This window comes from Leuresthes tenuis, unplaced genomic scaffold, assembly GCF_036924035.1.
Source record: "Leuresthes tenuis unplaced genomic scaffold, fLeuTen1.0.hap1 SCAF_11, whole genome shotgun sequence".
In the NCBI taxonomy this organism is placed as follows: Eukaryota; Metazoa; Chordata; class Actinopteri; order Atheriniformes; family Atherinopsidae; genus Leuresthes; species Leuresthes tenuis.
Genome location: NW_027325365.1, coordinates 15,281,189 through 15,308,795, shown reverse-complemented (window position 1 = coordinate 15,308,795; position 27,607 = coordinate 15,281,189). Strand labels below are relative to the sequence as shown.

General features: G+C 42.9%; 3 protein-coding genes across 4 annotated transcripts; 2 read left to right on the top strand and 1 right to left on the bottom strand.

Annotated features, from left to right (window-relative positions):
- Positions 1–23: 23 nt before the first annotated feature.
- On the top strand, positions 24–17,201 carry cabp2b (calcium binding protein 2b). Of its 2 annotated transcripts, XM_072395692.1 has the most exons (7): positions 24–125; positions 665–955; positions 14,468–14,498; positions 14,588–14,722; positions 14,928–15,037; positions 16,664–16,811; positions 16,895–17,201. In XM_072395692.1, the coding sequence occupies exons 1-7, from the start codon at positions 42–44 to the stop codon at positions 16,918–16,920; spliced, it is 825 nt and encodes a 274-aa protein (XP_072251793.1). In that variant the 5' UTR covers positions 24–41; the 3' UTR covers positions 16,921–17,201. The 2 variants fall into 2 exon arrangements, with proteins under 2 accessions (XP_072251793.1, XP_072251794.1); XM_072395693.1 differs by lacking the exons at positions 24–125; positions 665–955 and adding an exon at positions 11,207–11,420.
- A 1,285-nt stretch (positions 17,202–18,486) lies between these two features.
- LOC140318075 (beta-crystallin B1-like) lies at positions 18,487–19,528 on the bottom strand. Its single transcript, XM_072395696.1, has 5 exons — positions 19,436–19,528; positions 19,204–19,322; positions 18,983–19,115; positions 18,742–18,884; positions 18,487–18,658 (listed from the first exon to the last, which is right to left on the bottom strand). The coding sequence occupies exons 1-5, from the start codon at positions 19,526–19,528 to the stop codon at positions 18,487–18,489; spliced, it is 660 nt and encodes a 219-aa protein (XP_072251797.1).
- A 1,757-nt stretch (positions 19,529–21,285) lies between these two features.
- On the top strand, positions 21,286–22,592 carry cryba1l1 (crystallin, beta A1, like 1). The gene is made up of 5 exons (XM_072395697.1): positions 21,286–21,360; positions 21,492–21,610; positions 21,874–22,015; positions 22,103–22,245; positions 22,445–22,592. Exons 1-5 carry the CDS (start codon positions 21,286–21,288, stop codon positions 22,590–22,592), a joined length of 627 nt encoding a protein of 208 aa, XP_072251798.1.
- Positions 22,593–27,607: the final 5,015 nt, after the last annotated feature.

The following is a 27,607-nucleotide window of genomic DNA, read 5'->3' as shown; positions in this document are numbered from 1 at the left end:
GTGTGAGTGAGTGTGTGTGTGTGTGAGCCTGTCACACCGAGATGTTCATGATCATTCGCGAGTCGTCCGCCGGAGGAGGCGGTGCTGGAGCGATGAGCGTGCCGCAGGAGAGAAGTGCAAAGCAGGTGTGTGTAGGGGTTGCATAGTTATATATGTATTTAAATGTATGCATGTGGTTTTTTTCTCCCTCACGTCATCTTTGTCTGCCTCGTATGAAGATTTTCTTATGTGTCACTGTGTGGTTATATCATTTTTAATACAAACATTCACTGTAGTGAATGCATTTGTAACGGTCACGTTTTGCATGATTTCATCATGTCGCTGTTGACAGTCGATCTCAAAATGCAATCGTGTAAAGATGATCTTAAAACAGTGCTAAAGTGTAACTGATGAAAAGGGTGAATGCCTGCTTTCTACAAGAAGAAATGTTTGATAAAGTGTTTTGACTTCAACTGAGCTATTGCAAATCCTCCTATATAAGTTGAGGAAATGTTTAGGTATAAGACTGAAAAACTCCTTGAAAGACGATGTCTAGAAATAATGAGTCTATAAATGTCTCATAATTCCTTATAACATTGCAACATGTGCCGTGTTTTTAATAGCAATTGCATTTTATAGCAGTTCAATCACATGTATTTTCTTGTTAACCTCTGTGACCACTCAGGTGCAGGCTGCCATCAAGAAGAACATGGAGAAGCAGAGGAGGCGAAGCAGCGTGCACGGAGGGGGTGCTGGAGATGCTCAAAGTGCGACCCCTCAACCTCAAGTCCGTCAGAAGTCTAGACAGTTACCACAGAGGGTGGCAGCAGAGGCAGCTGAAGCAGCTGAGGACAGCGAGACGCTGGAGGAGAAACTGGAGGAGATGATGGAGGGACCACAAAGGAGAGACAGGGAGAAAGAGAAGGATGCGGAGCCTGTGGACCTGCTGCCCATAGTGGACTCTGTGTTTGGACAGGTAGGACTGGAGATCCGTGTGTGTCTCTGCATTGTTGCTTGTATGACTGTGTGAGTGTGCTTTATTGGGTTACTCCTGCATCAAGTTCTCTGGCTGATTAAATGTCTCACAAGTGGCTTGACTGAAACCCTATGCCTCGAGTTCGAATTTAAAACCCAGCTCTACTCCACTTTGCATCAGTAGCAGTCTCCTCCTGTCCTATTTGATCCTAAGAGGGCAGAAGGCCTTAAAGCTACGGCATAAAAAACATTAAATATTGCACCTTTTCATTTATCCCCCAAATACTTTTGGAAATGGTGGGATCGGCAGAACAAGAGGACTGAAACCAAGGATGATGATAGCATGTGTTTGAGAGGGACTTCAGCTCCTTTACTTTAGGAAACCTTATGAAAGAGTAATCTGTAACAGATACTGCCTTAGTCGAGAGATCTGATGATCACCCTGTGTCTGCTGTCACTCTATCAGCTCTGTATCACATCACAGCCCATCACTCACATGGTCAGAAACGATACACGACACGATGCCATACGGCAGGTGTCTGTCACCCCCGAGTCACACAATCCTAGTGTGAGAAAGTGTCAAGCTTGTGTGTGAAAATAAAATCAAAGAAGATCAAACGAAAGTTAAAGCCACACTCGCTTCCTCTGGCCGACCTCAGCACGGCTTGTGAGTCACTCACGATTCATGTCCGCCTAATCACGTCAGCAAAACTCTGATGAAGAGCATGTCTGGGGTTAGCAACAGGAAATTAATATAAAGAGAAAGAAAGATGTGATGTCAGTGGTGATGCAAGTGATCCAAAATAAGAAAAATCTGCTAAGTGAGTGGGAGAGAGCAGTCAGCAGAAGAGAAGAGAAGAGGAAAGAAGTCTTGCATGAAGCTTGAGTATAAGTCAGACAGAGAGTACGCCTAAAGACCCTCAGCCCCCACATAATGAAATGAAGAGAAACAGATGGCCTGTGCAAACTCATCATCTCCTCGAAGGGATCTTTAACAAAAACAAATCCAGCACAACTAAAGTGGAAACTTTGAAGGGTTCATCAATGTTGGCTTCACAAAAGCTTCTGAATTTCTGAAAAGGAGAATTTCTGTGCCAGCAACTTTCTAAATTGTGGATCCATTTTTAACCTATCTGTTGTATTGGGTATGCTTCATTTGAGCAGTTTAGTTTTTACAATATTTCCATCCATCCATTTTCTATACCCGCTTAATTCATTGGTCGGGTCACGGGGGTGCTGGAGCCTATCCCAGCGGTCATTGGGCAAGAGGCAGGGTACACCCTGGACAGGTTGCCAGACCATCACAGGGCTACACAGAGACAAACACTCACTCCTAAGGACTATTTTAGAGTCACCAATTAACCTAACATGCATGTTTTTGGACAGTGGGAGGAAGCTAGAGCACCCAGGGAGAACCCATGCATACATGGGGAGAACATGCAAACCCCAGGTGGGGATTGAACCTGGAACCCTCTTGCTGTGAGATGACGGTGCTAACCACCACACAACCGTGCACCTATTACAATATGTGTTTATTGAAATGATTGATTTACAATATCATTACCCCATCTGTCCTGCAATGTGAAAGAAATGCAGCAACTCCTTAACCCAACTCAGCTCATGTCATTTCATTTCAAAACGATATTGCAATATTGTACTAACTGAAGGGAATGCCAAATCAGATTTTTTCTAAATGTACAGTATAAGTAGCGGCTGATTTCCTGATGAAAAATTCTCTCTGACAACAGCTTAGTGTAAATACAATGGCTCTTTAATCTATTATTTATTTAGTATTTCATATGTCACCATCCATACATGCTGAGCTGCCTGCTTACTGGAGAGAAGAAACCTTGCAAGTCCTTCTTACCAGCGATACTCTTAAAACTGTTTTAGGGTTACACATGTATATATATGTATATATATATTTGATATTCGATTATATATTTGATTTATTTGATACTTAGGATATCAGCATTTTTTCTTTCACTCAATATTAGGCTATGGAAAAACAGAAAAGAAATTCTAATTACAAACATGTTGCCCACAGCATGATGAATTTAATTAGTTCAAGGTTTGATCACATACAAAGAGGAAGAAAAGACTTGAAAATATTCATAATGTTAAAAAAAATACACCTGGTGTTACAACTAAGTAGTTCAACGGAAAACAGGTCAGTCAGAGGCAGCATAGACAGCAAAAATAAAGATGGGATGGAGTTCACACTTTGATATTTTAAGAACAATGTTCCTCAGTGTTCTGAAGTTCATGCTATCATCTCGGTGCAAGATCGAAAAAAAACATTAAAAGGCGGTGATGCTCAGATCCCCAGGCAGCGCTGCGTGAAAAATGGAGATTATTTTGAAGTGGAAATCCCTGCATGAGCTCAGGAACAAATGCAAAGTTAAAACTAAAGGAAGAATAAAGAAAAAAACAAGCTCACTTGAGCATTTAAGACTGAGGCCAAGTGACCATTAACAACATTTTTAGAAATGATTGATATGTTCTCCTGAAGAAAGAAATAAAGGAACAACTGGCTTGTCTGTAGCATACAGTTCAAAAGATAGCATCAGGAAAGGCATCCAGGTGCATCTTACACATGTGCAAATAGAACTTAAATGCTCAGTAATACATGCAGCTTTTAGAGCAACTTATGAAGCCTTCAAAATTAGAAATGTTTTGCTTATGTCATCACGACAATAATGAATTACATTGGCATGTCTTCACTTCAGGTATGTCCCCCACTGCAAACATTTGGCTCACTGACTATAAAGATACAGCAACGATAACTCACTGTCCAAATTTAACCTGAACAAATCAAAAAGGGAGAAATATATCCAATTTACACCAGTGGTGATTTTAGAACTGGGTATTTGTATGTATTTCTACTTTTGCTTCAGTTAGATGTAGATACTTTTTTCCTCATGTTACCTATCTGCCTTTTTCTTTCTTTCCGTCCTTCATCTACACTTGATCTATACCGTCTCATCTAGTGTTTCCCTGCTTTTCAGCCGTCTTTACTTGAAACCAGCTGATGTAGATCTGACACCAGGTCAGCGCAAGATAAGCACAAGCGTAGGCTAAGTCTAAAACAAAGGAGAGTATCACATCACCTGAGAGCTGCCCAATCTCTCATTTTACACACTCAATACCTGTATGTGTGTATATGTGTGTGCGTGTGTGAGTGAGTGATAGACTTCACCCCTAGCTACTTGTGTGTGACTGTCAGCGATGATTATCTGAGACATGCACTTGAAATGTAATCAAACCAGGAACCCAGTAACATAAATAAGTCTGCCTGTGTCTACCAGGATCCTCTATTTTGCATGATTCATTGAAACCACCAGTAAGAGAGAATCAGCCTGGTAATTAATCTGGTTTAGTGGTGGTTTTGTTGTTTCTTTGGTTGCAGTCTTTGGTGCCAGGTTTGCGTTACACTGAATCACGAGGGAACACAGTGGCAGCTCACAGAAATGAACTGGATTTGAGCGAAGGGAAACCTTTTGTGTTGTTGACATGTGGTATTTTCTGTCACTGACGTAAACAGCTGGATTGACGGGTGGATAATGACTGTATTCATACGTAGACACATTCAAATATCACAAAAATAACAGTTTTGAAATAATGCACTATGGGTAATGAGCCTTGAGTGCAGGCTGGCTGTTTAGCTCACAGACTCTTTGATTTCATGCTGTTGACATAAGTGCAGAATTTGATGTAGATCATTATGCTGAAAAAAAAGCAAGGCAAATGTTCCTCTAAAATCCGGATGAAATGTTCAGCCCCATCGGTGCATTTCACTGATGTGCCTCTTCCACGTACACTGTGAGAACGTCGCTGAAAAAGCACATTTGAAACAATATGTTGAATAAAGGTTAGATAAATAGAGAGTTGAAATAATAAAAGTACTCAAAGGAGCATTGGAGAAATTACTCTGTTTGTCAAACATGTACATGAGCTCTTGGTGACGATTTTTGGACTCTTGGTTGCTTTGTTAGCAATAATGGAAGACAGTTTCAGAGCTTTTTTTCCCACTATACTGACAAGTTTTTAGCAGATTCAGCACACTTATGTAAAAGGAACCTCTTGAACACAGACATAATCTCTTAAATATATCAAACGTTCTGCTTTTGAACCAAAATATTTAGATGTCTGTTTCTCTTCAGAATGTTTGTCATCAACTGCTATTTGAGGCCTATTTAGGTCCAGTGTAGACAGCACCTCTTGCTGGAATCAAATGAAATGGAAGTAGAGATTTTTCATTTGACTTTAGGATTCATTAACGAGTCTGGTTTCATAGATCTTTGGAGCAGTTGTTTTTTTTATTTGAGGAGGACCTTGGCCAGATTGAAGTGGCCCTGCGGCTGCTTCTGTACCTCAGATCGAGTTTTGTCCAGGTGAGATTTAAATCCCTAAAAACCTGCAATGAAATCCTCAGATTAACACCATAACAAACAGGAAGCCAACGGAGTGAGGCCAACAATGGTGTTCTATGATCCTGCTCTTAAAAAGACTAGCAGCTGCATTTTGTACCAGCGGCAGATGATGATGAGATCACTGATCTATACCTACACACAAGAGATTACAACAATCAAGCCAAGTTGAAATAAAGGCATGACTAACTTTTTTCTCAATCTCTGGTATAGGTAGGGCTGTATCTGGGTTAAAAGCGCTATTTTTTTAAAAAAAAGGTAACGTACCTCTATGCTATCAGAGATGCAGGCTTTTTATCTGTGGGATGATGAGTCAAACGAACCCTATCCTCATTGGTAAGTAGTGTCCACAATTTCCCAGAAAAATGTATTTGGTCAGACCGCTTTACAGTTTCCCATTTCACCTCGATTAGTCTTAAAAGACCCATTATTCATGTCCATCAATTAGCCACAACATTAAAGCCACCTGCCTAACACCTGTGTAGGTGACTTCTAATCCTGTAAGAAAACGTCTGACTTTCTCTGACTTTGTGTCTGGCACCAGGATGTTAGCAGCGTATCTATGTGTCCTGTGGGTGGTGGAGTGAATCTGTGAATTGGGCTTACGTTTCCAAGCAGATCATCAAAATTTTAACTAGATTATCCACATGACTTGTAAGTGGTTTGAGTGTTGTGTGTGCTGGTGTGTGCTTTTCTTTGCACGCTGGAGCTTTAACTATGCTTCTCTGAGCCCGAGCTGTGATTTCACCACAGAAACATGTCTGCTTTTAATGCTGGTTGTTGTCCTTTGGGTAGATAGTTTTCTTTTGATTCTCTGAATAATTTCTAGAACGTCAAATATGTTTGTATTTATATATTTTTGCACAGCTTTTTGGAGACGATACTGAAATTTGTTGCGAACAACACAGTCATACACTGAGACTGCTTTTCTGCCAGTGAAGTTCTGGACAGCTAATCTGATTTGGATCTTGTACACAAGTTCTAGATGATTTCAAAGATATCAAAATCTTGTTAGTTGCAGCGTCAGCGCTCATTTCTGTCTACGTGCTGGTAAGACGGCTTTGAATAAGGAAGAAGACGTTTCTCTGGGTGAAGTTTGGTTCATTTTGTAGTGGTGGCTTTAAGCTGCACCCAAAGGCTCGATCTGCCTGGAAGTTCATTTAAAAATAGAGTCGTTACTGTTTTCGGCACTCACTGCAGCAGCTGTCAAATAAATTCATCACATGTGTATTAAAGGGACCTCTGGTGGTGACTGCTGTTTATTGCAACAGACGTTAGATCTTGATGGAAGATGCTGATGTTTGGCTTTGTCTTGAGTTGTATTACACACACGGTCTCATTAGGCTTTAATGTGTTGAAGCCTGCTTTGTGACATCATTTAAGGCAGGACGTTTTACTCCTTTACATTTTTAGCAGTCTTTATTCAGTTGACCAGCACACAACTTGTTCTCACACAATCATTTCCAGGCAGACGTTTCCAGTGCAAACACTTACATGTAACTTCATTATGATTAATAATTGCTTTAAAAAGCGTTTGTTAAATTTTTCCAACAAGCCGTCACCACGTCTGAAAAACACTGACTTGTACTCATTACTGTGATCACAGTTCTTTTTAGGTGAAGATGGGATTCATCACCATTCAGCCTTATTAATAATATTAAACCAATTTCATTTCAGTTTAACAAGCTTTACGGGATTGACCATAAAACTCAGAAGTATTGCAAGTGCATTAACGTAAATACAAGACCTGTAAGTATTACCATTATTAGTTGTACGCAGTTGGTGTAAAAACTTGGAACATGAAAGCATTTATTTTATTTTATTTTTTTAAATGGGACATGTGGGTGATAGCACAGTGTGTGTGTTTGCGTGGGTTTCTCACCGTCTCTCAGATTTCAGCAGGCAAAGTATATACCTGCTGTCCTGCTGTCTCCTCCATTTCTCCTACAGAATGGGCACTTTGTCAATGATAAGCAGAAGGGAGAGCTGGAGGCGTACTAACTGAATTTTCTTGAAATATCCACCGGTGTTTGAATTTGTTACACTCTGGTGGAAAGTGTAGCTCTATGTTGCACTGTTTGCATTTTCTCTGCTCCGGCAGAGGCCATGAGTCTGTATGGCGGCTCGTCTCAGTGCTAAACTCTTCAGAGCGTTTCTACTGCTTTTTCATAACTTGTTTCAAATTAATTAGAGCTGAGTGACTCATTATTGTCTGCCAGAAAAAAAAGTACTTTTAAAATGTCATAATTCACTCATGCAATGACTCTAGTTCAGTGTTTCCATTTATTCAAGAGCAAATGTTGAGAGGCATGCACATGCTGCTGTAATGGCTTTATGATTATTTGAGTCGCTCCTCTCCTCTGTGCTGCCGTTTGAAGTCTCAGGTTTTCTTCCTGACTCCAATCCTCACATCTGTTTCACCAAATCTGATCAATGTTTCTCTTAGAATACTTAATCCCGCCAAATACATTAATTAGCGCAACAGCAAGGATGCCGTCTTTGCGTTTTAAATTCCAAATGGAAAGGACTCCATATCCTATAACTCTAACTGATAAACAAACTTTCCTGAGACTCTCTGTCTCTCCAGTTGTCCCTGTCTCTATAAACCCAGCTCGGTTTTCTGTGTTGCTTTCTCCTGATGATGCCATTATGAAACACCTTCATATGAACGTCACTCCTTTTTCTGTCAAGACTTATCTAAACTGCCTTTACGATTACAAGAAACACTGTATTTACTTGGCATTTAAGTTATTTCAGCTGACCTTGTTGCTTAACAATTGGATGCAAACACACATTTTATTAAACGGCAGCAGAAACAAAACACTTGTTGTTTAGCTAAAGCCAATAAATTCCAGGTGCAACTGATCTCTAGTATTTTTCTGTGTAAAACTAAACACTTTGAAACCAGCTTAAAACTTAGATAATTCTTTAACGTCAATCATAGTTTGCTATTATTATGCCTCTGTCATGGATTAAGGATTAATTTAAAAACCTTTAAATAGCAAGCCTTCTTCAGATTTAAGTGTTTGTGTCACACAGTCTCAGTTCAGGTCCCTACAATCTCGTTGTTGTCAAATTTGTGTCGCTGCAACATGAGTCATAGGCACACACCCTCAGTCACACCAACACTCACCCACGAGCTGTGCCCTCTGCCTGAATGCTGCACAGTAAACACATAGCTTTTGACGAGATTTGTTAGCAGATGCTTTGAAAAAGTGCAGATGCTCAGTCTGAGCATTAAGCTCCTGAGAAATTAGAGGTGAGAACAAAAACCATGTCCGACTTCTTGTGGCACAAACCGTTGTTTGTTAGTTACAATTTTTTAAATCATTATAGGTAAGGTTTTTATTTTATTTTTTTTCGTTAAATAAAATTTTTAACCCTGAGACATGACACAATTAAGAATTACCCCTCTCTATCTCAAGTCTGCCTTTTTCTTCTGCTAGCCTGCAAATTTTAGAAGTAAATTGCCTCTTCCGTAAGAACCATCAATGAAAATCCAAAAGCGATCAATGAATATGTATACAAATGTATATTCTCTGCCCATCCATAAGGGTGTAGTTTCAATGCTTACCCCACCATCCAGGACGGCTTCAGTTTTGTGTCTTGGCTTGCAGATATTTGGAGGTAGGTGACTGGAGGTTTGCCTTGACTAGGTTTCAAACCACAGAATTTTTATAGGGTGGCAGCATTACCACTACATCAGCCAGTCAACAGGACATCCATCCAACTCCTAATAGTGGAAAGAAGAAGGTGGACTGAAAAACAGCACAGAGACAGGTAAGCGCATGACAGCAGGGTGTGAGATGCCCTAACCAAAGGGCTTGAATATTGTAAAGAGAAATTTGCACTGGATGTGGATTCCAGTACCTCTAAAGGTGGTCATGATAGAGACAGATGTAGAAATCCCTGGAGTCAGCAACATCAAGAAGAAGGAACATGAGAAGCTAAAAGGAGGTAGAATGGCAACCGCTCACATAGAGACAGATGCATGTATGTACATCCTTGTTAATTATTTTTCACTTCAGTGGATACATTTTCACAAAACCCCAAACAGTCCATACAGTATACTCCTCTTCACGATCGAATCCTTAATCCCTGAGCCAAGACGTTTTTCTTCATTCTCATTTCTTTTTGTCAACCCGCCTTAGTGAGGTGTAGAGGTTCAAAGTCTGAACTCGCTACATGATGACATTCAGCTAAATATGACTACATCATTCACCTGAGACATCTTGCTATATGACAGCTAACACATTCAGCTGTTGATTTGGTCACTTAAATAGTAGAGGAAGAGTGGATGCTATTGTTGCTCTGCTGAACCTCGTACATGAGACCCTCGGGATTGAGAGATTACATTAATATCTCACAGATGCTCCTCCACACAAAACAGCCTACACATATGTTGACGTTTCACAGTTTTTGTAAAACAGCTTGTGACATGATAAACTGAAAACCAAATAAAACCCAGATAAAGTCTGGACTGAAAAAACTGAAAATCCACAACCCAAGACCATGATAGTGATTCTGTTTATCTTTATCACCAGTCAGGCCAAACTGACTGAAAACTACAGCAATAAATGAGATTTGTGTATGATAATGGTGCTATTACAGCCCAATCTCACAGCAAAATGTGACAATGAACACACAGAGGAACACATTGTTACCACATTTAATGTAATCATTATGTATTGACTGGGGTTTGAAGGGCTGGTGGAGCTAAACTGACAAATGTCGAGCAAATGAAATGAGTGTGTGTCCCCAACCGCTGATGAATTCAAGAAACTTTGAAAAATCATTTCAGCATTCAGTCGTTGCTTTTTATTTAGACTTCAGTCACTCTTTTACACATTAGAAAATACTTGGTTAGAGTAGTGACTTAAAATATGTGTTCCAAGTTAGGTGGAGAAAACTACGGTAAAAGTCAGGAAACTTCATGGCTTGCATTAACACAAACACTGAAATAACTTCTCCTTTTCACAGAGTCACTGTCTTCTGAATTCTGTCACCGCGGCTAAACACACAGACATTTTCTTTGTGTATTCATCAACAGGTACTGTACCAAACTGTTGCGACAAGAAGCAAAAAATTCAAAAATGCCTACATCCAAAAGTGAGCGATACCAAATAGGCTCTTCGTTGAATGTGCCATGTTTGGAAACCTTCAGAAATGTACAAAAGTTAACTTCTTATCTTTAAAGGTCTGCCATCCTCCTATCTTACACAATCTTTATTTTTCTTTAGTTTCCACTTGTGCTGCAGATTTATTCTCTGTTTATGTGCAAAATTGAGTATCAGATTGTATGAAGGAAGTCTATACTGTGTCAAGAAACCCAATCGGCAACTAAAAGGCTAAAAGTCAAATGAATTAAGGTTTTTGTAACATCATATCATAATCTGTCTTTGTCAGCCTATTAATTTTCATTAAAATGCTGAAAAACTCTATTATACTCCACTAAGACTTTTAATGTCAGATTTCATTATGAGCTTCTATATTTTCAGTCTGACATGAACTTTTCCACTTCAGGTTGATTAAATCTAAATGTACAACAATTCAGGTGAAGAGTTTTTTCCATCTTTTTCCCTTTCTCCCTCAACATCGCCCCCTCCTCTTTAATCTAAAATAGTGGGGATTAACCCCCGCGTTGATGTTCCCTTTACTCTCGCTCTTACACTCTTGCTGTAGATGAAATCATGTGAACGCTGGTGCAACATGTGAACAAGGGAGGGAGGGAAATAGAGGTCAAGTGAGGATAAAAGAGGAGGGAAGAGAGATAGATGGGGGAGTGTGAGGAGAAGAGGGCGATGCTTCGTCTGCAAAGAGACAGTTAGAGTCAGTGTGTGAGCCAGTTTGTCTGGGTTAGTGTGGTTTTTGTCAGTCAGGACTGCTCGTGCATGGATTTTAGCTGAGCAGAGACATAAGGACAGAGAAAACAGGAGAGGAAGGAGACACTGAGCAGCAGAGTGAGGGTGCTTGCCGACCTGAGGGGGTTTGGTGATGGGTAACTGCACCAAACCATCTAAAGATGAGCTGAAGAAGGTAGGAACAGTCTGTTTTGGATTCAGACTAAATGGAAGTTAGATGTTCTTGCTGGCACTTGCTGAAAGAAGCCTTTGTTTTACATCCATGTTAACTTATTAGCTTGTTTGCAACTTTTCGTCATTATCTAAACTGTTTCAGAGACCACTTTGTACTAAGTTTCTTCGGTATGCTGCAGCATCGGCTGTTTGAAACAACCTAAATAATGCTGGATTCAGTGGCTATTAAGAGAAAAATCCAACTCACAGTTTCTGTTGCTCTACAGAGCTAACCGAGGAGATGTTGACCTGACTTCCAAAAAGCAAAAAGTGCCTTTTCTTGTTATTTTAAGCAAAATCATTTTTGCATTTCTAAACTAGAGCAAGTCCGAGGCTAAAAAGGTGCTCGATCACACTGTGCGCAATCAAACTTAAACAGAAACTTCTTTGCAAAGTTTGTTAACAGTTTTTGTTGCAGCTAGGAGCCTGTCGGTTCCTATTTGAGGGGAATTTCATTTATTCTCTTGCAAAGGTTTGCAAGGTCAGGGAAATTATTGAGCTGTTTTGAAGGTCTACAGATTTTCAGTTATGTTCAGGTCAGTGGACCGTGAGGACAATGGCAAAACCTTTCAGTTTGTCCCACTTTAGATTGTTAATTATAGATTTAAACATGTGTTTAAGGTATATGTTTGGTTTATATAAGCATTTTCCTTTTGTTTCCAACTTTTACAGGAAGATCCAATTGAATTAATTGACCTCACATCTTTTCTCTTTGGGATCTTTTCAGTGCCATCACTTCACAGGACTTGGTTACAATTTCTCGGGATTGTGCCTTCCTGACACGGATGTTTGTGTAGTAGAACAGTGCATTCCCACAAAGTCTGCTAAATCTTCCTGAAGATCTTTTATAGTCAAGCAGGGAAATAAATACGTAAAAGAACTGAGCTATCTCCGTAAAGAGTGCAAAGGGGTTGCTTAAAGCAGCCCATGGCTAATGATAATGGTTTTAGGAGCCTCTGTATTTAAAAAACCTTTCAAATTCGAAACATCTGTTTTTTCCTGCAATGACTTAAGTTAATTATCGTCGGACAGGACAAATTTATCTGAGTGGTCAACCCTGCATGGGACTTCCTTCCTATTTTCTCTTGAATTTTACACAAAACAAACTAAAATAAAGTTTCTCATCTCCTTTAACTTTAAACCTTTTGACAATCAATTCTGTTTCTATTTTTTATAGACGTACAGAACATTTTGACTGGAGGCACCCGACTTTTTCATGTCACTGTGACTGTTGCAGTGTTACACACACAGAACATGTCGGTCATTAGATCCAAAGATAAACAGAGTAAGAATCTGCAGCAGAGACATAAAGAAAACATAAAGGCCGCTCTTTGGTCAGAATGAAGTTTGGAATGAGTGGACTGCATTAAAATAATAAGCAGCTCATATGGTTCAGGCATACAGCCACGTCTGGCCTGCGTCATATAATCAAATATCCTCAATGGGGTTGATTACTGAGTTTAATGGAAAATCATTGACTGGCTTTATGGATCTGGTTCTATAATGTGTGGCACTGTTACAGTTTGTGGTGGTGGAGAGAAGAGAACCTAAAAGTGGACAGGCAGACTGAGGGGGCTGATAAAAACTTAACAGGAGGGTCATTTCAAAACACAGCAACCAAAGGCGCAGCAGAGCTGGGCATTCAAAGACTAGAGCTACTTATCCAGAAATCTGTAACAGGGAGGATCTGGCGAAGACTGAGCCTAACCAAGGGGAATATATACTAACAGGAACAAACGAGGAAGTGATTGCAGCTGTGGCTGATTGAGTGGAGACAGGTGGGCAAGACCAGACAAAAAAAAAACTGAGTGAATGCAATATTAAACCAATGACTCGTGAAGACAAACAAGAAAACAGAATAGAAACAAAACACTGAAAAACCAAGACAAGAAAAAATCCAAAATAAGAAAATTCCCAAACCCTGACAGGCACAGGCTGAACTGAGGGTCCAGGCTTTCGAAAAGTGAGCCACATTTTTTTGCCTACTATTGTCATGGTGCTGGTACTTTAACGGAGACATCACTTGTTAAATCTAGAGGGAATTAATTTCGCACTACGTGCTGTGGTTACAGGTCATTACTTCACTCCTGAAATAGCACACAGACAAGTCAGTGCTTTCATCTCATACGATGGAGGAAACTCTCTTGAGCTTTTCTGCTCCAACCTGCCAAAATGAATCAGGAAGAAATATCAAGCTTACAGTGCAGAATCTCAAATTAATGGAGAAAACGGCACCTTTGAACAGTGGGATTTATTTATTTTTTTGGACTGATTAACATGCCGAGATGTGGTTTGAGCTCGAGACATCTTTGTAGCACCTGCAGTAGTTTAGTGTAAAGGAATAAGGGTGAAGATCTTATCAGTGAGGCCAAGGTATTTAAAATTAGCTCATGGGATATGTCCCGAGCAGAGTTTTTACAAGATTCATAGCCCAACATTCACTATACTTAATCAAATCTTGCCTTGTGTGTGCTTTTGTGCTATGACAGCAGGACTTCTTCATACTTGCAGCATATGAATTCAAGGTGATAAGTGTTTGTACTTCCTCTTGGTGACTATGATATATCCATTGTCATATGTGTACACTAATATTTTAGACACTATCTTTTTTTATCTTAATCTATCCTGGTTTTGCCTGTTTAACTTTCAGAAAAGCTAAAAATACGGAGCAAATGGGTCCCATAGCTCACATTTTTCAGCCCAGTTCATATGAAGGCGAGCTCATTAATCAAATGTTGGCCAGACATCACAACTGTGACCACACATAACAAGAATATTTATACAAACAATAGTTTCCACTCATTATTCATTTTTTTTCGAGTCATTTCATGTTTTTTTTTTAAATAAATTTTCCTTCTCCCCTGCTCAGTTTACCCTCATCAACTGATGTGCGTGCAGCGGGAAGTTGCTTTAGGATGCCTGTGTTTACATCTTTGTACCTTGTACTACTTTGCACTATTTCACAACATGAAATGAGAGGTTAACGTGTGAAACGTCTCTTTCTGACAGGACAGAGAGCTGAGACCAGAGGAAATTGAAGGTGAGATGACAGTTGTCCAGAAGACAGATGCACTTTAAAGGCGTATAACTGTGACACCTTACTTACAAGCTTGTTTTATTTCAAATAAGAGCTTCGAGTGGCGTTTGTGGAGTTTGACAAGAACAAAAAAGGCTACATCAGCCATAAAGACCTGGGAGAGTGCATGAGGACCATGGGATACATGCCCACAGAGATGGAGCTCATCGAACTGAGCCAGCAGATCTGTGAGTGGAGCAACAACCGGAAACACGGGCCAGTTTAGACTGAAATGAACAGGAGATGAAACTATTGAAAATATCAGAACAAGAGCAGGAACGAGAATAATCTATTGTTAATACAGTTATATAGAGGATTTTCAGTAGAAAAATCTGTAGACTGACTTAGGTATGCTTCTTGGTAGATGTTTAAATATGACTTTGTGTGTTTTAGGCGGAGGTAAAGTGGACTTTGAGGACTTTGTCGAGCTGATGGGACCCAAAATGCTGGAAGAGACCGCAGACATGATCGGAGTCAAAGAACTACGAGATGCTTTCAAAGAGGTCGGGATATACATTGTTGTTTAAAGTAGAAAGAAAAGCAATCTTTACCACTAACCGCTGACTGCAAAGGCACCGCATGTGCTCGTGTTACAAGGATTGAATTTAGAAACCTGTTTATAGGGGAACGATACATTAATAAAGACAAGCACCCAACACAGAAATCTTAGACTGCACATAAGAAAAACTCTTCAGCTCTTGAGGTAACAACTGTGAAGATTTCAAATGTGCAAAAGATTTGAACTCTAACAGGAGCCACGGAAAGTGAAGATTAGATCAAAACCCCTTCTTGTCATGGTCCTTGGATTGTTGTGTTCCGGTTAGTTTCTGTTCTATTTTGTAGAGCTTCCTGTGTGTTTATTCTGTTGAGTATTCCTTTCTTTCCGGTGTTACACCTGGTATCTGTTCCTGATTAGCTCTCACCTGTTTTCAATCCCTTATGGTCTGTGACCATCTGCCAGCTTTCGCCTTGCTCTTCTGAGTCCTGCACTTGGTCCGCTCCTCCACAACCGCGACACGTCTCACTCGTTAAAATAAATAGATATATTTCTGAAAATAGATACTTTCTCAAAGAATTTTAAAACATATCTCGCTATCATTGAGGAGGATTTTTTCAGAGTAGATTTAGTGCATAAAAACATTCATATTTGTACAACTTTCATGGCCGTTAACTAAGCTCCCCTGTAAGAATCCATTGCTGATTCTCCAAACTGAGAGCACTCTGGTCACTGTGTACTGTAGTTAAGACAGTGGCTACTCATGAGTATTTCTCACAACTTAAAAAAAAAACAAGATTCCCCACATTGAATTGAAGGTCAGCTTGCAGATCAGCACTAATACAAGCACGGTCTGTGATACTGGTGGATTTTATTGATTGTGACAAGAGTTGGTCAGCTGTGACTGATCTGGTCACAGCGGGTTCATATTATTCTGCAGGCATAGATTTGTGTAATATCTGACATTTGTGTCTCCGCTCATCACCCTCAAGACAAGGAGCTGTGATCTCTAAGTGCTCTCAGCTGTGTCAAAAATGTATCATTGGTCGTCATTTTTTGCTGCATCATAGTTGTTAGGAGTGATCGAAGGGTTTGTAAACTCACTCACTTTGCTCACAGCAGATATAGCAGGGAGATAAAAGGTGGGAATAGTTTAAACAACGACAGTGGCAACATTATCCAGTATTGGGACACTGTTTTTTTCCCACTGTGTGTACAGGCTGACAGAAAAGAGCTTACTGAGCCACATAATTCATCCTGTTAATTACATCTGCATTTTTCTACTATAACGATGCAAAACATCTGCTGTGAACGAAGTCTCAAGAGGCAATAGACGGGAGACAATGAGAACTATCCCCTGTTATAAAGATTAAATTAACAAACGTGTGTGGTTTCAAATTTGGAGAAACGTTTCTCTGATTGTAACGAGGTTATGGTGATATAGGGAGGAGAGGTCCCATGATGTTTGAATTGGCTCCCAAACAAAGTCGGCACGCCAGAAAAGAAACTCTGCCAGAAGGATGTCAGAATTTCTGACTTTACTGCTGCCTGGTGGCGATATAAAGTCTAGAACTGCGGGAAAGTGTCCTTGTTTGCTCAGTTTGATGTGATTCTTTTATCTCTGTGTGTCCAGTTTGACTCCAATGGTGACGGTCAGATCAGTTTGACGGAGCTGCGCGAGGCCATGAAGAAGCTGATGGGAGAGCAGGTGACCAACAGAGAGATCAACGAGATCCTCAGAGATGTAGACCTCAACGGAGACGGACTGGTGGACTTTGAGGGTAAATGTGCAGTTGAAAGGGATCTGTTCAGAGATTCCTCTTCCTGTTCTTCGTCCTCACGTCTTTGTTCTCGTCTGTTTCAGAGTTTGTGCGGATGATGTCCCGCTGAACGTACAGGCAGACATGAGGCTGAAACGCAACACGCTGCAGTGAACTTCCCTTTTTCCTCATTTAAAATTCTATTTTTGTATCAATTAATCAAAGGTAAAATAGTCCAACTGAGGTGAAATGTTTAAAGCATATGAACGTCTGTAAAACATATCAACAGCTTTGCGGAACAAATGTACGACTCTCTGTTTTTTAATGTATTTTTATATTCGACTGCTTGTTTTCCGAGTGTAAAATCTTGTTTGTAAAATGTTTTTTATTCAAATAAAAGACACAAAAACAGCAACTCTTTCTGGGTGAAATGGTTTGTTGAGCCATGTCAGCATAGTAGAGAGGCCCCCACAGCTTATATTGAAATTTAAAAAGGTAAACAGTGTGTGTGTTCGTGGGGGGGGGGGGAAGTATTCATGTAGTACGAGAGACACGGAAAGCATGCTAAATATTGAACCAGTTATTATAGAAGTCTTGGGTTTTGAGCATGTTTTGAACATGACCTTTGATACAGTTTGAAGTGCTCTTTCTTGAGCAAAGATGAAGCATGATACATTGAGCTTTTGCTGCACTGTTTTTTTTTTTTTTTTTTTAAATAATTTCTATTCTAAATATTCAATATTTTTAGAATTGATGACAACCATTAAATATTCTTGTTTGCCATAAAACAAAAAAATCAATTTATATTTTTTTTCATCAAATAGATTACGACTATTACTACTAAAAATGAGGTTACAACATTACAGCTAGCATCAAAGCTAACAATGAGCTACATAGAAGGAAAACCACCAGTCAGACTCTGTCAGAGGTGACAGGTTGTACAGTGTAGAGATAGAGGGAAGAACAGAAAGATAAAGTGCAGTAGCACTTGTCAGAATGTCCAATAGTCGTTAAATTTCATAGCAACTGTACGTTTACTAATAAACTACAAAAAATACAGGTATCATACAAATGTGATCCTGGTGCACACTTTTTTCTTTTTTTTGGTCATCAGTCATATTGTAATTTTTGTGTTTGTCTCTACATTAATCATTTCTCTTTCAGGTTAATTTTCATCAAAAAGTAACAACGAGATCAAGTTTGAAATTCAAGATTTTCCTTTTTATTGAAAACTTGGCCAGGATTCTGTACAGCAGAGAGGGTGTGCAATGCACAGGGGCAAGAAGGCAAGAGGGGCAGGGGGGCACTGGGGACTCAGTTTCCCATGGTGCATCAAACCCTGAGCCGAGAATTGTGTGTGTAAAACAGCTCTGTGGTGTCCCAGAGGACTGTGGAGGGGAAATGAGGGACTAAAATTAAAAAAAGGAGAAAAGAGGGAAAGCAAAGCTCAGCCCATAGGGGAGAAAGAGAAAAGTAGAGACAGAGAGGGATGGAGGATGGTTCGATGGTTTCCCTTCCACAAAGGTGTTGACTGCAATCAGAGGCAGAGATAGATCCTCGCCTGTCCCCTCACTGTGTTAGATCATAGACCTTCCGAAGGTATCAGTTAAAGGTCTCAGGCATCTCTCCCCCTTTCCCTCTTCCTCCGCCCCTCACCCTCACTTCCGCTCTTTCTCTTTCTCTCCTTCCCTGAGCCTCACTTGCTGGCCATGGTGTAGCAGCCCATTTGGTGCCACTGCATGTCACGGATACGCCTCACAGACTGGAACTGAGGAAAGCGGGCGCCATACTCGTTGAAGTGCCTGTAGTCACCCTTCTCCAGCAGGTACTGGCTGCCACGGTATCCAGGGAACTGGTATCCCACCCAGCTGGGAGCAAAAGAGGAAATGTGTCAGTACAGGGATGATTTTGGTGAGTCTTTTGAATCTCCTCTTTGGCGCTTGAAACTCACGTTCCACAGCTGACGCTGATGCTGCCCACTCTGTCGGTGAAGCCGTAGGAGTACATGCTGGGAACGTCGTCGTCCATGATCTCCATCTTGCGGCCCTTGAACTCTCCCACCTCGTACAGGCAGATCTTGTGCTTCTCAGGGTCCTAGAGGACAGAAAAACAAGGAGAAGCCCCCGGTTGAAGAAGAATCTAAAGCTAAACAGAGATGACAACTTTGGATATGAAGGGAATTAATTTTTTACCATCCTGACGGGCCTGAAAGACAGCAGGTAGTCGTTTCTCTGGCAGTTGCTCCAGGAGTCCCAGCGGGGATACTCTCCCTTCTCCAGGATGTACATCTCACCGCAGAAGTTCATCTGCTCAAAGCCCACAAAGCTGCCAAGGAAGACAAGAGTTATGAAGCATCAGTGCAAAGCTGGCCATTTGCTATGCAGTGAAGAAGAGCATATGTCCTCAGACTTACGGTCCACACTCAACACGCAGGGAACGGACGCGGTCCATGCCCATATCACACACGTTCATGCACTCGTTGCAGATCTCAATCATGTGACCCTGGAAGTTCTCCTGGTCGAACACGTACATCTAGTGGGAGTAAATGCAGCAAAACAAGTCAGGAATGATCCAGTGTATAAAAACTATGCCACGCTATGATAAATCTCAGATTGGCGCCTGTAATTTGCATCCAAGTAACCCACCTTGTAGGACATCATTCCCATCTCAGACTTCTTGCCCTGAGCAGTCTTCCCATCAGTCTGGGAAGAGGTCTTGGACTTATCTCCACTGGACATGATTACTGAGTGAACAAACAATAAGACAGGTTGTGTTCATGTGACAATTTTAGCCAAATTCTTCTGACATGATATCGATGGTTTAGAAATGCTGAACCGAACTGGCTCTTCACCTGTAAGAGCACCTTACCTGTCTGTGTGTGCGATGCCTGCGCCGAGCCTCACTCAGAGTGTGTGCGGCTCGGAGTGTGCCCCTCGCTTTTATACGCTGGCGCTCACAGGAGAGGGATTACAGGGAGAGAAACAAACCTGCTGAGGTCAGAGGCAGGAGACAAAAGAAACCCCACATCATCAGAGGGGGACGGGTAGAGGGGATGGGCGAAGGCAGAGGACGACTGACAGAGGCAACAGAACAGAATGACCAATTAAAAGTAGTTAATGTCACCTAATGTCACAGTGATTTCACTTCCATATTTAAAATGTTCATCCCCCCGTCTCTATTTCTATCCATCCCCATTTACAACAAATACCACTCTTACTGCCGCGACTGAACACCCTCAAACAGGCAGGCTTTAAAACAATATCAAGAGTAAGATGTGTCTATTTTAATGCTGATCTTTGTCATCAAGCTTTCATTCAGGCCCAATACATGAGCACAAAGTGAACAGGTTCATAAGTGCCAAACTTTGTCATGCCTGTGACCTCCATACATGGCACTATGAGCCACAGAGCCTGCCTTCAAATTATTCTGTGAATGACAAGAAGAAGGAGAGCTGATTTCTGATAGCTGAGTTTATATATGCATAACTGTAAAATAGAAATGTGGGATGCCATTTGAGGGGAGGTTTGTGTTTTATTTGTTTTATTTATTTGTGAAAATCCAAATCTAATTTGTCAATCCACTCACTGATGCTCATACTTGATGCACTCATTTGGCTAAATCATACACCTGCACATGTGCACCTGCGCCCTTACAGGCGCTGGCCCCGCACCGCGCTGTGATAGATAGCCAAAATAAGAGGAAAATGTCGCTTTCACCGTCTCTGTCAAATTTCTATACATTAGTTCTGACCCACCCAGATATCTCCTTCTGCGTGCCTCTCTGCTACGCCGTTAATCCCCACATTCTCCACCCCGATCCGACCCTTTGTGCCGGGGCACGCGCTGGACTGCTGACCGCGGCCCGAACATACCGGAGCGCCTTTGTTCCCCAGCCTCAGCAGCACTATAGGATCTGCTGAGCTGGTCGCTGCATCGGGACAACAGCATCCAGCGGCCACGCAGGGGCGCCGGGAGCGCGCACAGCTACTCGCGCTGCACTAAATGGGCCGTTTACACGGACAGAGCGAGGTGCGCGGATGCGCGTTGATAAGCGCGTCACCCTCGACCGTCGATATAAAACTGAAGCGCCAGGTTCTCTCAAAGCTCTACGCGAGGCAGGCGGTAGGCGCGTACCACTATCGAGCTCTTCCAATAAAGTGACAATCTAGGTAAGGCTGCATCTCTGCTTTCAACTCAGCTCAGGTGGCTTTCACATAGAGACTGAAATCCAAAAGCACTTTCTGACACTTGTCTGACACTTTAATCGCTGTCGGGCACAACTTTGTAAACTGTTTCTGCCAGACCCCCTCCACATGATCTAGCTTTTTCCTGTAAGTGGAAAGTGAGCACCATCATGTTTATCACCGGAAACTAGTAGTCTAAAGTTAACTAGTGGAATCAGGAGCCTTTCATCTCTGATACTGTTTCTCCCAAACGTTTTGGCCCTTTTCCTCATGTCTTCTCCTCTGTCCTCATTTGCCACCTCAGGAGTCAAGATGTACAGAACTACAAGGTCCCCAATGATGACGCCTCTGGTCAACTCAGGAATGGGCATGGCTCCTTTCTTCAAGGTAAACATGCGTTCATTTGCTCATAAAATACACCATTTCCAGTTTTTTTTTTTCTTTCTTTATGGTGATCTGTGCGTCTCTGCTAAATGTGAAGGAAGGTAAAACATTTAACACTTGCTTTGGCTCCTCAGGTGACCGTGTTCGAGCAGGAGCATTTCCAGGGCAAGTTTATGGAGTTCACCTCTGAGTGCTGCAACATTCAGGAGTGCGGACTGGACAACATCCGCTCCATCAGGGTGGAGAGCGGAGCGTAAGTCTCACAGGATTTCTCTCTAGTGACGAGACACACATATAAGACACATTCATTGGATACAATCATCTCCCCTTAATGGATCCATCCTAAACAATACAAACCGCACCTCTACATTAAAATCCTGTCTTTAACATTAGTGGTGTACACACGTGCTTTTATTCTGTAGCTCAAACATAGAGAAGTGTACCCTAAGTTCTTCAAATACACAACAAAGGGTGCATCGTGTGAACGGGCTTCTTTGTGCGTCTCTCTCTGTGAAGCTGGGTGGGTTTCGAGCACCACGACTTCCAGGGCCAGCAGTTCATCCTGGAGAGAGGAGAGTACCCCCACTGGGACGCTTACAGCGGTTCCCTCTCCTACCACGTGGAGCGTCTCATGTCTCTGCGCCCCATCTACTGCGCCGTGAGTACATCCACCCGCCTCCGAACACTGTCCCGCTCGTAAAACAAACCCACGGAGACGTAAACTCCGTCTCTGTGTCCCGTTCAGTCCCATCAAAGCAGCCGCATGATCATCTTCGAGAGGGAGAACTTCATGGGCCGCAGCTCGGAGATCTGTGACGACTACCCCTCTCTGCAGGCCATGGGCTGGATGATGCCTGAGGTTGGCTCCATGCACGTGCAGTGTGGCGCGTAAGTAGTCGTGAACTTCACCCTGTGACTACAGGCTCATTTCTACAGCTTTTACATCTCCAAATCTATCAATTAAGCACCACGAGTGTCAAGTTTGTCTCCCAATGCAGTACAATATCTAGATCTGGAGCAGCTAAAAGCCCTGAACTCTCTCACAGCAGCTTCTAGAATAATCCCAACTCTCCTCGTTTCCCCGCAGCTTCGTGTGCTACCAGTACCCTGGCTACAGAGGCCAGCAGTACATCATGGAGTGTGAGAGACACAGTGGAGACTACCAGCACTGGAGGAACTGGGGCTCTCACTGTCAGACCCCCCAGATCCAGTCCATCAGGCGCATCCAGCACTGAGAGGACCACAGACTGAGGCCACGGCCCACGGACAGCAGCTCCCTTCTTCCCCCGTTCCCCCTTCCCACAACCCCCTTCTCTCCTTCTTTCTCCCTCTCTTCAATCCTCTCCTTCCTCTTGACTTGAGCCGCAACAGCCGCCCCAACCCGACTACGCAACTACTGATTTACAGCCGCTGCCAGATGTGATAAGAGACTATATCGCACTGTTAAAAGCACAGGGAAACACGCACACACACACAACCACGCTGACACGCTGTGTCTTTTTATTTGGTTTAGAGGTCCCTGCGCACTGACACACGCAGACACACACCTGCGCTGTACTCTCACCCGACCGTGGCGATGAGCTGAGGGAGTCAAACAGAGGGGGGTGAAGCTCCGTGTCCCGGGAATCCTCCCCAGCTGCGCTCAGTCTCCTCAGTGCCGCAGACGGTGCTGCGGTGCAGCTCAGATGCGTTGTGTAGTTGTGTGCAGGAGGTTTATTCACAGGTTGATAACTAATAAACTAATTTTCACTTCACGTGTTCTTGTTTTGTGGTTTCTAAGTTTGTGCAAAAAAAATTGAGTGGGTTGTCCACTTCGTTCCATCTCCTTCTGAAAGCCTTTAAAGCTCAAGTTTCCTGTGTTTAGATACTGTTCAAAGATGACAGTTAAACCATTACTAATTCAAGAAGTTACTTTAGGCTGTAAGATGAAAAGGGTTGAACTAATGAAGAAAGGATGGGATCCAAGAGAAGCAGTGGGAACATCTACAATGCAAGGTTTCAGTTCACATTTCTTTATTCAGATTTCCCCAACAGTAATGGCAGCTGTTTGTCCTCCAATCAAAGGCCTGGGAACAGAAGATGACGTGCGCTGTACAGATTGAGGCAAATTTATGATATAATTGATTTGACTTGACTTTGTTAGGTCGATATAAGTCAACTTAAGCTGTTAGTTATGTGAAAAAGAAAGAGTTTCAGTTCCAAGGTCTTATACTGTATATATCAGGGGATGATAAAAAAAAAAAAACACCAGTTCTGGTGTGTAAGGTATCGGGTAAATAAAACCTCAGATGACGTATTACACTACGACGTTGTTCATTTAACAAAAACTCTGGTGGTGAGGAGTCATTTCTCCGTTGCTGTGCATGAGAAGAGGAGGAAAAGAACAACTCGTGGACTGTGGAAATCTTCTTCAGCACAAGGAAAAAAGAGAAACCTTTATTGGCGAAATCAGACAGAAAAGTGGCCCGGGGAACACCGGCAAACACAGTAAAACAAGGAAGACAAACATTTTCCTGGAACACGTGCAAACTTCAGCGGAACACAGGCTGACATCAATAACAGTTACACACTCACAACTAATACAGACATAGTCCTATGAGCGACTAATAAAACATTCCTGATCTCTTTGAATACTCCAAAACCTGATCACACACCCCCCCCCTCACCTTTGGAGGCATTAAAACTCGAAACATTCTGGCTCCCAGTTAAAACAAACTTCAAATGAGCAGCTCTAACATCCTAACTCTTCACATAAAATCCTAAATATCTGAATAAACTATGACCAATCCGTGTCATCGCTGACCGAAGTGAGGTGAGAAACACCTGCCTCCACTGATTAAACTCACCGTGTGTGTTAGTGCTCGATGAAAAACGTCCAAAACAAACGTCCGACACGCCGTCGCTCGTCTCCTGAGCGTTAGATAGATGGGAGTGGAAAAGCAAAAACCCCTCGAGTCATCGAAAAGCAAAGCAAACGCCACAAAGAAGGCAACTGACGGCATCCCCTGGAAAGGTTTGCCGGTATCATTATTTGTTCAACCCCCCCCCCTGTGACTCAGCTGAATGAGACTGATCCTGACATAGTTTCTTGGTAGTTGGAGGAATCTCACAAACTGAGACGTGACAAAAAAAAAAAGAAGAAGAAAAGAACAGAGCAGGCGCTAATGTGAGAGCACCTCAGTCTGGCATTTTCTACTAGCAAGCTCAGCTTTACTCACAGCATAGAAGATTGCTGATGAAGCGCAGTCTGCCTTCTCCCCGACAACGTCGATAACCTCCTCTCCTTCCTCTTCCTCCCCTCCTGAGAACTCTGTCCAGCTGATCATCACCGGATCGGGGACCGGACTGGAAGCTCCAATCACATCGACGTCGTCGTCCTTGTCTTCTTCCCATTTGCCTGCACGCTCCAGGCTGAGCTGCGAGGCAGGTGAAACGGAGCGGTTTAGATGTGAAAGAGTCGGAGCCTCGGAGCCTCCGTGGTCCTCCACATCGATGATCTCATCGGCGCTGCTCTCCGTCTCGTCGTCTGTCAGACTTTCTCTGAGTGGAATCTCACTCACCGTGGGTTCTACCTTTTGTCCTTCCGCTTGCGTATCCTCTCTTAAACTAGTCAGCGAAACAGTCTCTATGTCGATGTCTACATCGACCGCCTCCTCCAGCTCCACGGTCGCTGGTGCGGGTACCAACTCTGCAGATTCAGATTCGGTCGTTTGAGCTAAACAAATCCTTTTGGTCACGGTAGCATCATCGCTGGGCTGCTCGTGAGATTCTGCCCCCCTCTTCTTTCCCCACCCTGTGGGTCCCTCTGCCTCCTCCTGCAGCTGTCGCTCTCGATTCTTTTCCGGTTGCTCATCTTTTCGCCAGGGATCCGCAGGCTGTGTCGCACCCGGTGCCGCTGAACTGTGAAGCTGGGGATTTTTCCTGGGCCTGCCTGGCCTCCGACCTGTTGGAAGGTGCGGTAAAGGTTTCTCCCGTTTCTCCGGGACAACGGGCAGACTCTCCTGCAAGACAAATCAGTCACAAATCACTCTAAGCTAAATGGTGCCTTGAGCCGAATGCTAGCATCATTGTGCAGATACGTTTACAATTACACTGCTAACTATTACCTCATTGTGTTAGCATGATGATTAACACAAAATATGACTGATCACCATCAACTTTTCAGATGTAAGAGATTAAATATGAAGATGAATGTGGGGCAAGTTTAAATGAAACAAAGGCCAAAGCTATTTTGCTCATTTGAGCCTCAATTCCAGTGTGGCGTCTCTGCTAAAGTTGTATGACAAACCAGATCTTTGCTCCTCCCCTATAAGCTAATACACACCACGATAGGTGGTGCTCTGAACCTGCTCCTGATCGGGTAGGTCTTTGTGCTCACAGACGCTTGCCGTTTCCTGCCAGAAATGCCGTCACTAGAGGATTTCCCCGATGGCAGACCCGTCGTGGTTTTCGCAGGACTCTGAAAAAGACAAACAATCAGAGGTTGCATTTTTTCGCCGAGCGCTTTGCCATCACGATTCCATCGAAACGAAAAAACGAAAAAAAACAGACGCAGTGATTCGAAAATCGGTTTAAACCAACATTGAATTGTGCAAAACTATATTTTCTATGGACTAATATGCTAAATGTATTCAGTGACAGGTCTGCACCACAGCCACACCAGATTTTTTAATAGAGACACATTAGCGAGTTCTTCCCAATAAAAAGATGGCAGTATGTGTTGCTCCAAATCCTGTGCATGCTGTTCAGAATCAATGATGATTTCTGGAGATTCTCTGAAGGCTTTAATCATATTGGACAACGCAAAGAAGAAACCCCATGTGAACATGACCCAGAAACACTCATCCGTCGTCTTCTCTGAGCTAAAGCTCCTTTAAGCTGGACTGAGGCAAAGCGGGGTCACTGTTCTGTGGTCAGACCGATGGAAATGTGAAATTCTTCCTTTTTTCTGGCCTTTCAACGGTTGAAAACAGTTGATGGATCGTGTAATGCAAAGTATGACAAACAGGTGAGCAGCTAGAATCCAACATGTCTGACCAGAATGGGACAACGCTGTGTGTGAATAAAATGTGGGTACATAAGATTAAAAAAACCACAGCGCTCTGTTCTCATTTACAATTCACACAGCATCCCAACACTGTGGGAAGTGGCGGCTTTGCTCCGCTCTGTGAGATATTTTGCTCACCTGGTGACAGCAGAAAACAACTAAAACATGAGCAGAAAGGGCTGAGAGAGGGGTTTTTCACCTGCTCTTGCAGACTCTGACAGCTGTGTCCCTGCAGTGCGACTGTGGCCGACAGCAAGCTCTTCCTGTCCAGTTTCACCACCGGCATCTGCTGCAGCTGCCTGCTTCTCTGGTCTTGAACTGTCCTGCTGTTTGCTTCATCCGATGGCAACGGTTTCCTCCTTTTCACCTTCTTTTTCTCTAATGAGAACAGATACGGTCTGGACTTTCTCTTGGTCAATCTTCTGGCTTTCTCCTGGGTGTTCACCGGTTCTGCGGAAGATGTGGCACACTGAGCCGGGGCTTTGTGGGACTGCGACTGGCTCTGTGGCAATCCAGAACCATCGCTGTGCTGTTCAGATGTTTGGGAGAGACCGGCTCGGTGTGGGGTATGTTTCGACTGCAGATTAGACGTGTGAGGGCCTCTACTTTTAGTCTTTGTTCTTTTAGAGCAGTTTATGACAGTGTAAGGCTGGCTGACCATAGAGGAACTCTCATCCCCCATCTCACTTTCCTCCCTGGCACTACAGCCTTCAACATGCTGCTCAAACGACTGAAGGAAGTGGTCCAGCATCTTGTTGAGCTCGCCCTCACACGGCTGCTGCAGAACAGGCGCCTCAGTGACGGCGCTATGCTCCTGCTGTTTGTTTAGCACTACAGTACTGCCGCCTGTTGGTGGAGAACACTGTAAATGGGTGGCGCTGTTGCCGTTAGTTAAAATATCGAGCCCCATCATGACCTCCTCCAGAAGACGGTCAATGCACTCATGATGGTCCTCCTGGGGGGGAGGGGCCGCAGGGGGGAGGGGGGTGGTGTGGAGGAGGGACGATGCTGGGGACACATGGGAGGCAGCGGGTGACAGCAGCCTGTGAGAAGGAGACGGCTGGAGGGGCGGATTGGAGGAAGAGCAAATGCTGTGGAACTGTCTGATTGGGCCAGAGAAGGGAACTGGCGCCGACTTGTCCGGGCCCTTTTGGGTCCTGCTAACGGGAAGACTGCTCTGTAATCAGGGAGAGAAGCACACCG

Coding starts and splice junctions, on each gene's coding strand:
- cabp2b (XM_072395692.1), top strand. CDS start 42: ATGTTCATGATCATTCGCGAGTCGTCCGCCGGAGGAGGCGGTGCTGGA. Junction 14,723..14,927: donor CGAACTGAGCCAGCAGATCT/GTGAGTGGAGCA, acceptor TGTGTGTTTTAG/GCGGAGGTAAAGTGGACTTT. Junction 15,038..16,663: donor TACGAGATGCTTTCAAAGAG/GTCGGGATATAC, acceptor CTGTGTGTCCAG/TTTGACTCCAATGGTGACGG.
- LOC140318075 (XM_072395696.1), bottom strand. CDS start 19,528: ATGTCCAGTGGAGATAAGTCCAAGACCTCTTCCCAGACTGATGGGAAG. Junction 19,323..19,435: donor TGGGAATGATGTCCTACAAG/GTGGGTTACTTG, acceptor TACTCCCACTAG/ATGTACGTGTTCGACCAGGA. Junction 18,659..18,741: donor ATCAGCGTCAGCTGTGGAAC/GTGAGTTTCAAG, acceptor TTTTGCTCCCAG/CTGGGTGGGATACCAGTTCC.
- cryba1l1 (XM_072395697.1), top strand. CDS start 21,286: ATGTACAGAACTACAAGGTCCCCAATGATGACGCCTCTGGTCAACTCA. Junction 21,361..21,491: donor GCATGGCTCCTTTCTTCAAG/GTAAACATGCGT, acceptor TTGGCTCCTCAG/GTGACCGTGTTCGAGCAGGA. Junction 22,016..22,102: donor TGCGCCCCATCTACTGCGCC/GTGAGTACATCC, acceptor TGTCCCGTTCAG/TCCCATCAAAGCAGCCGCAT.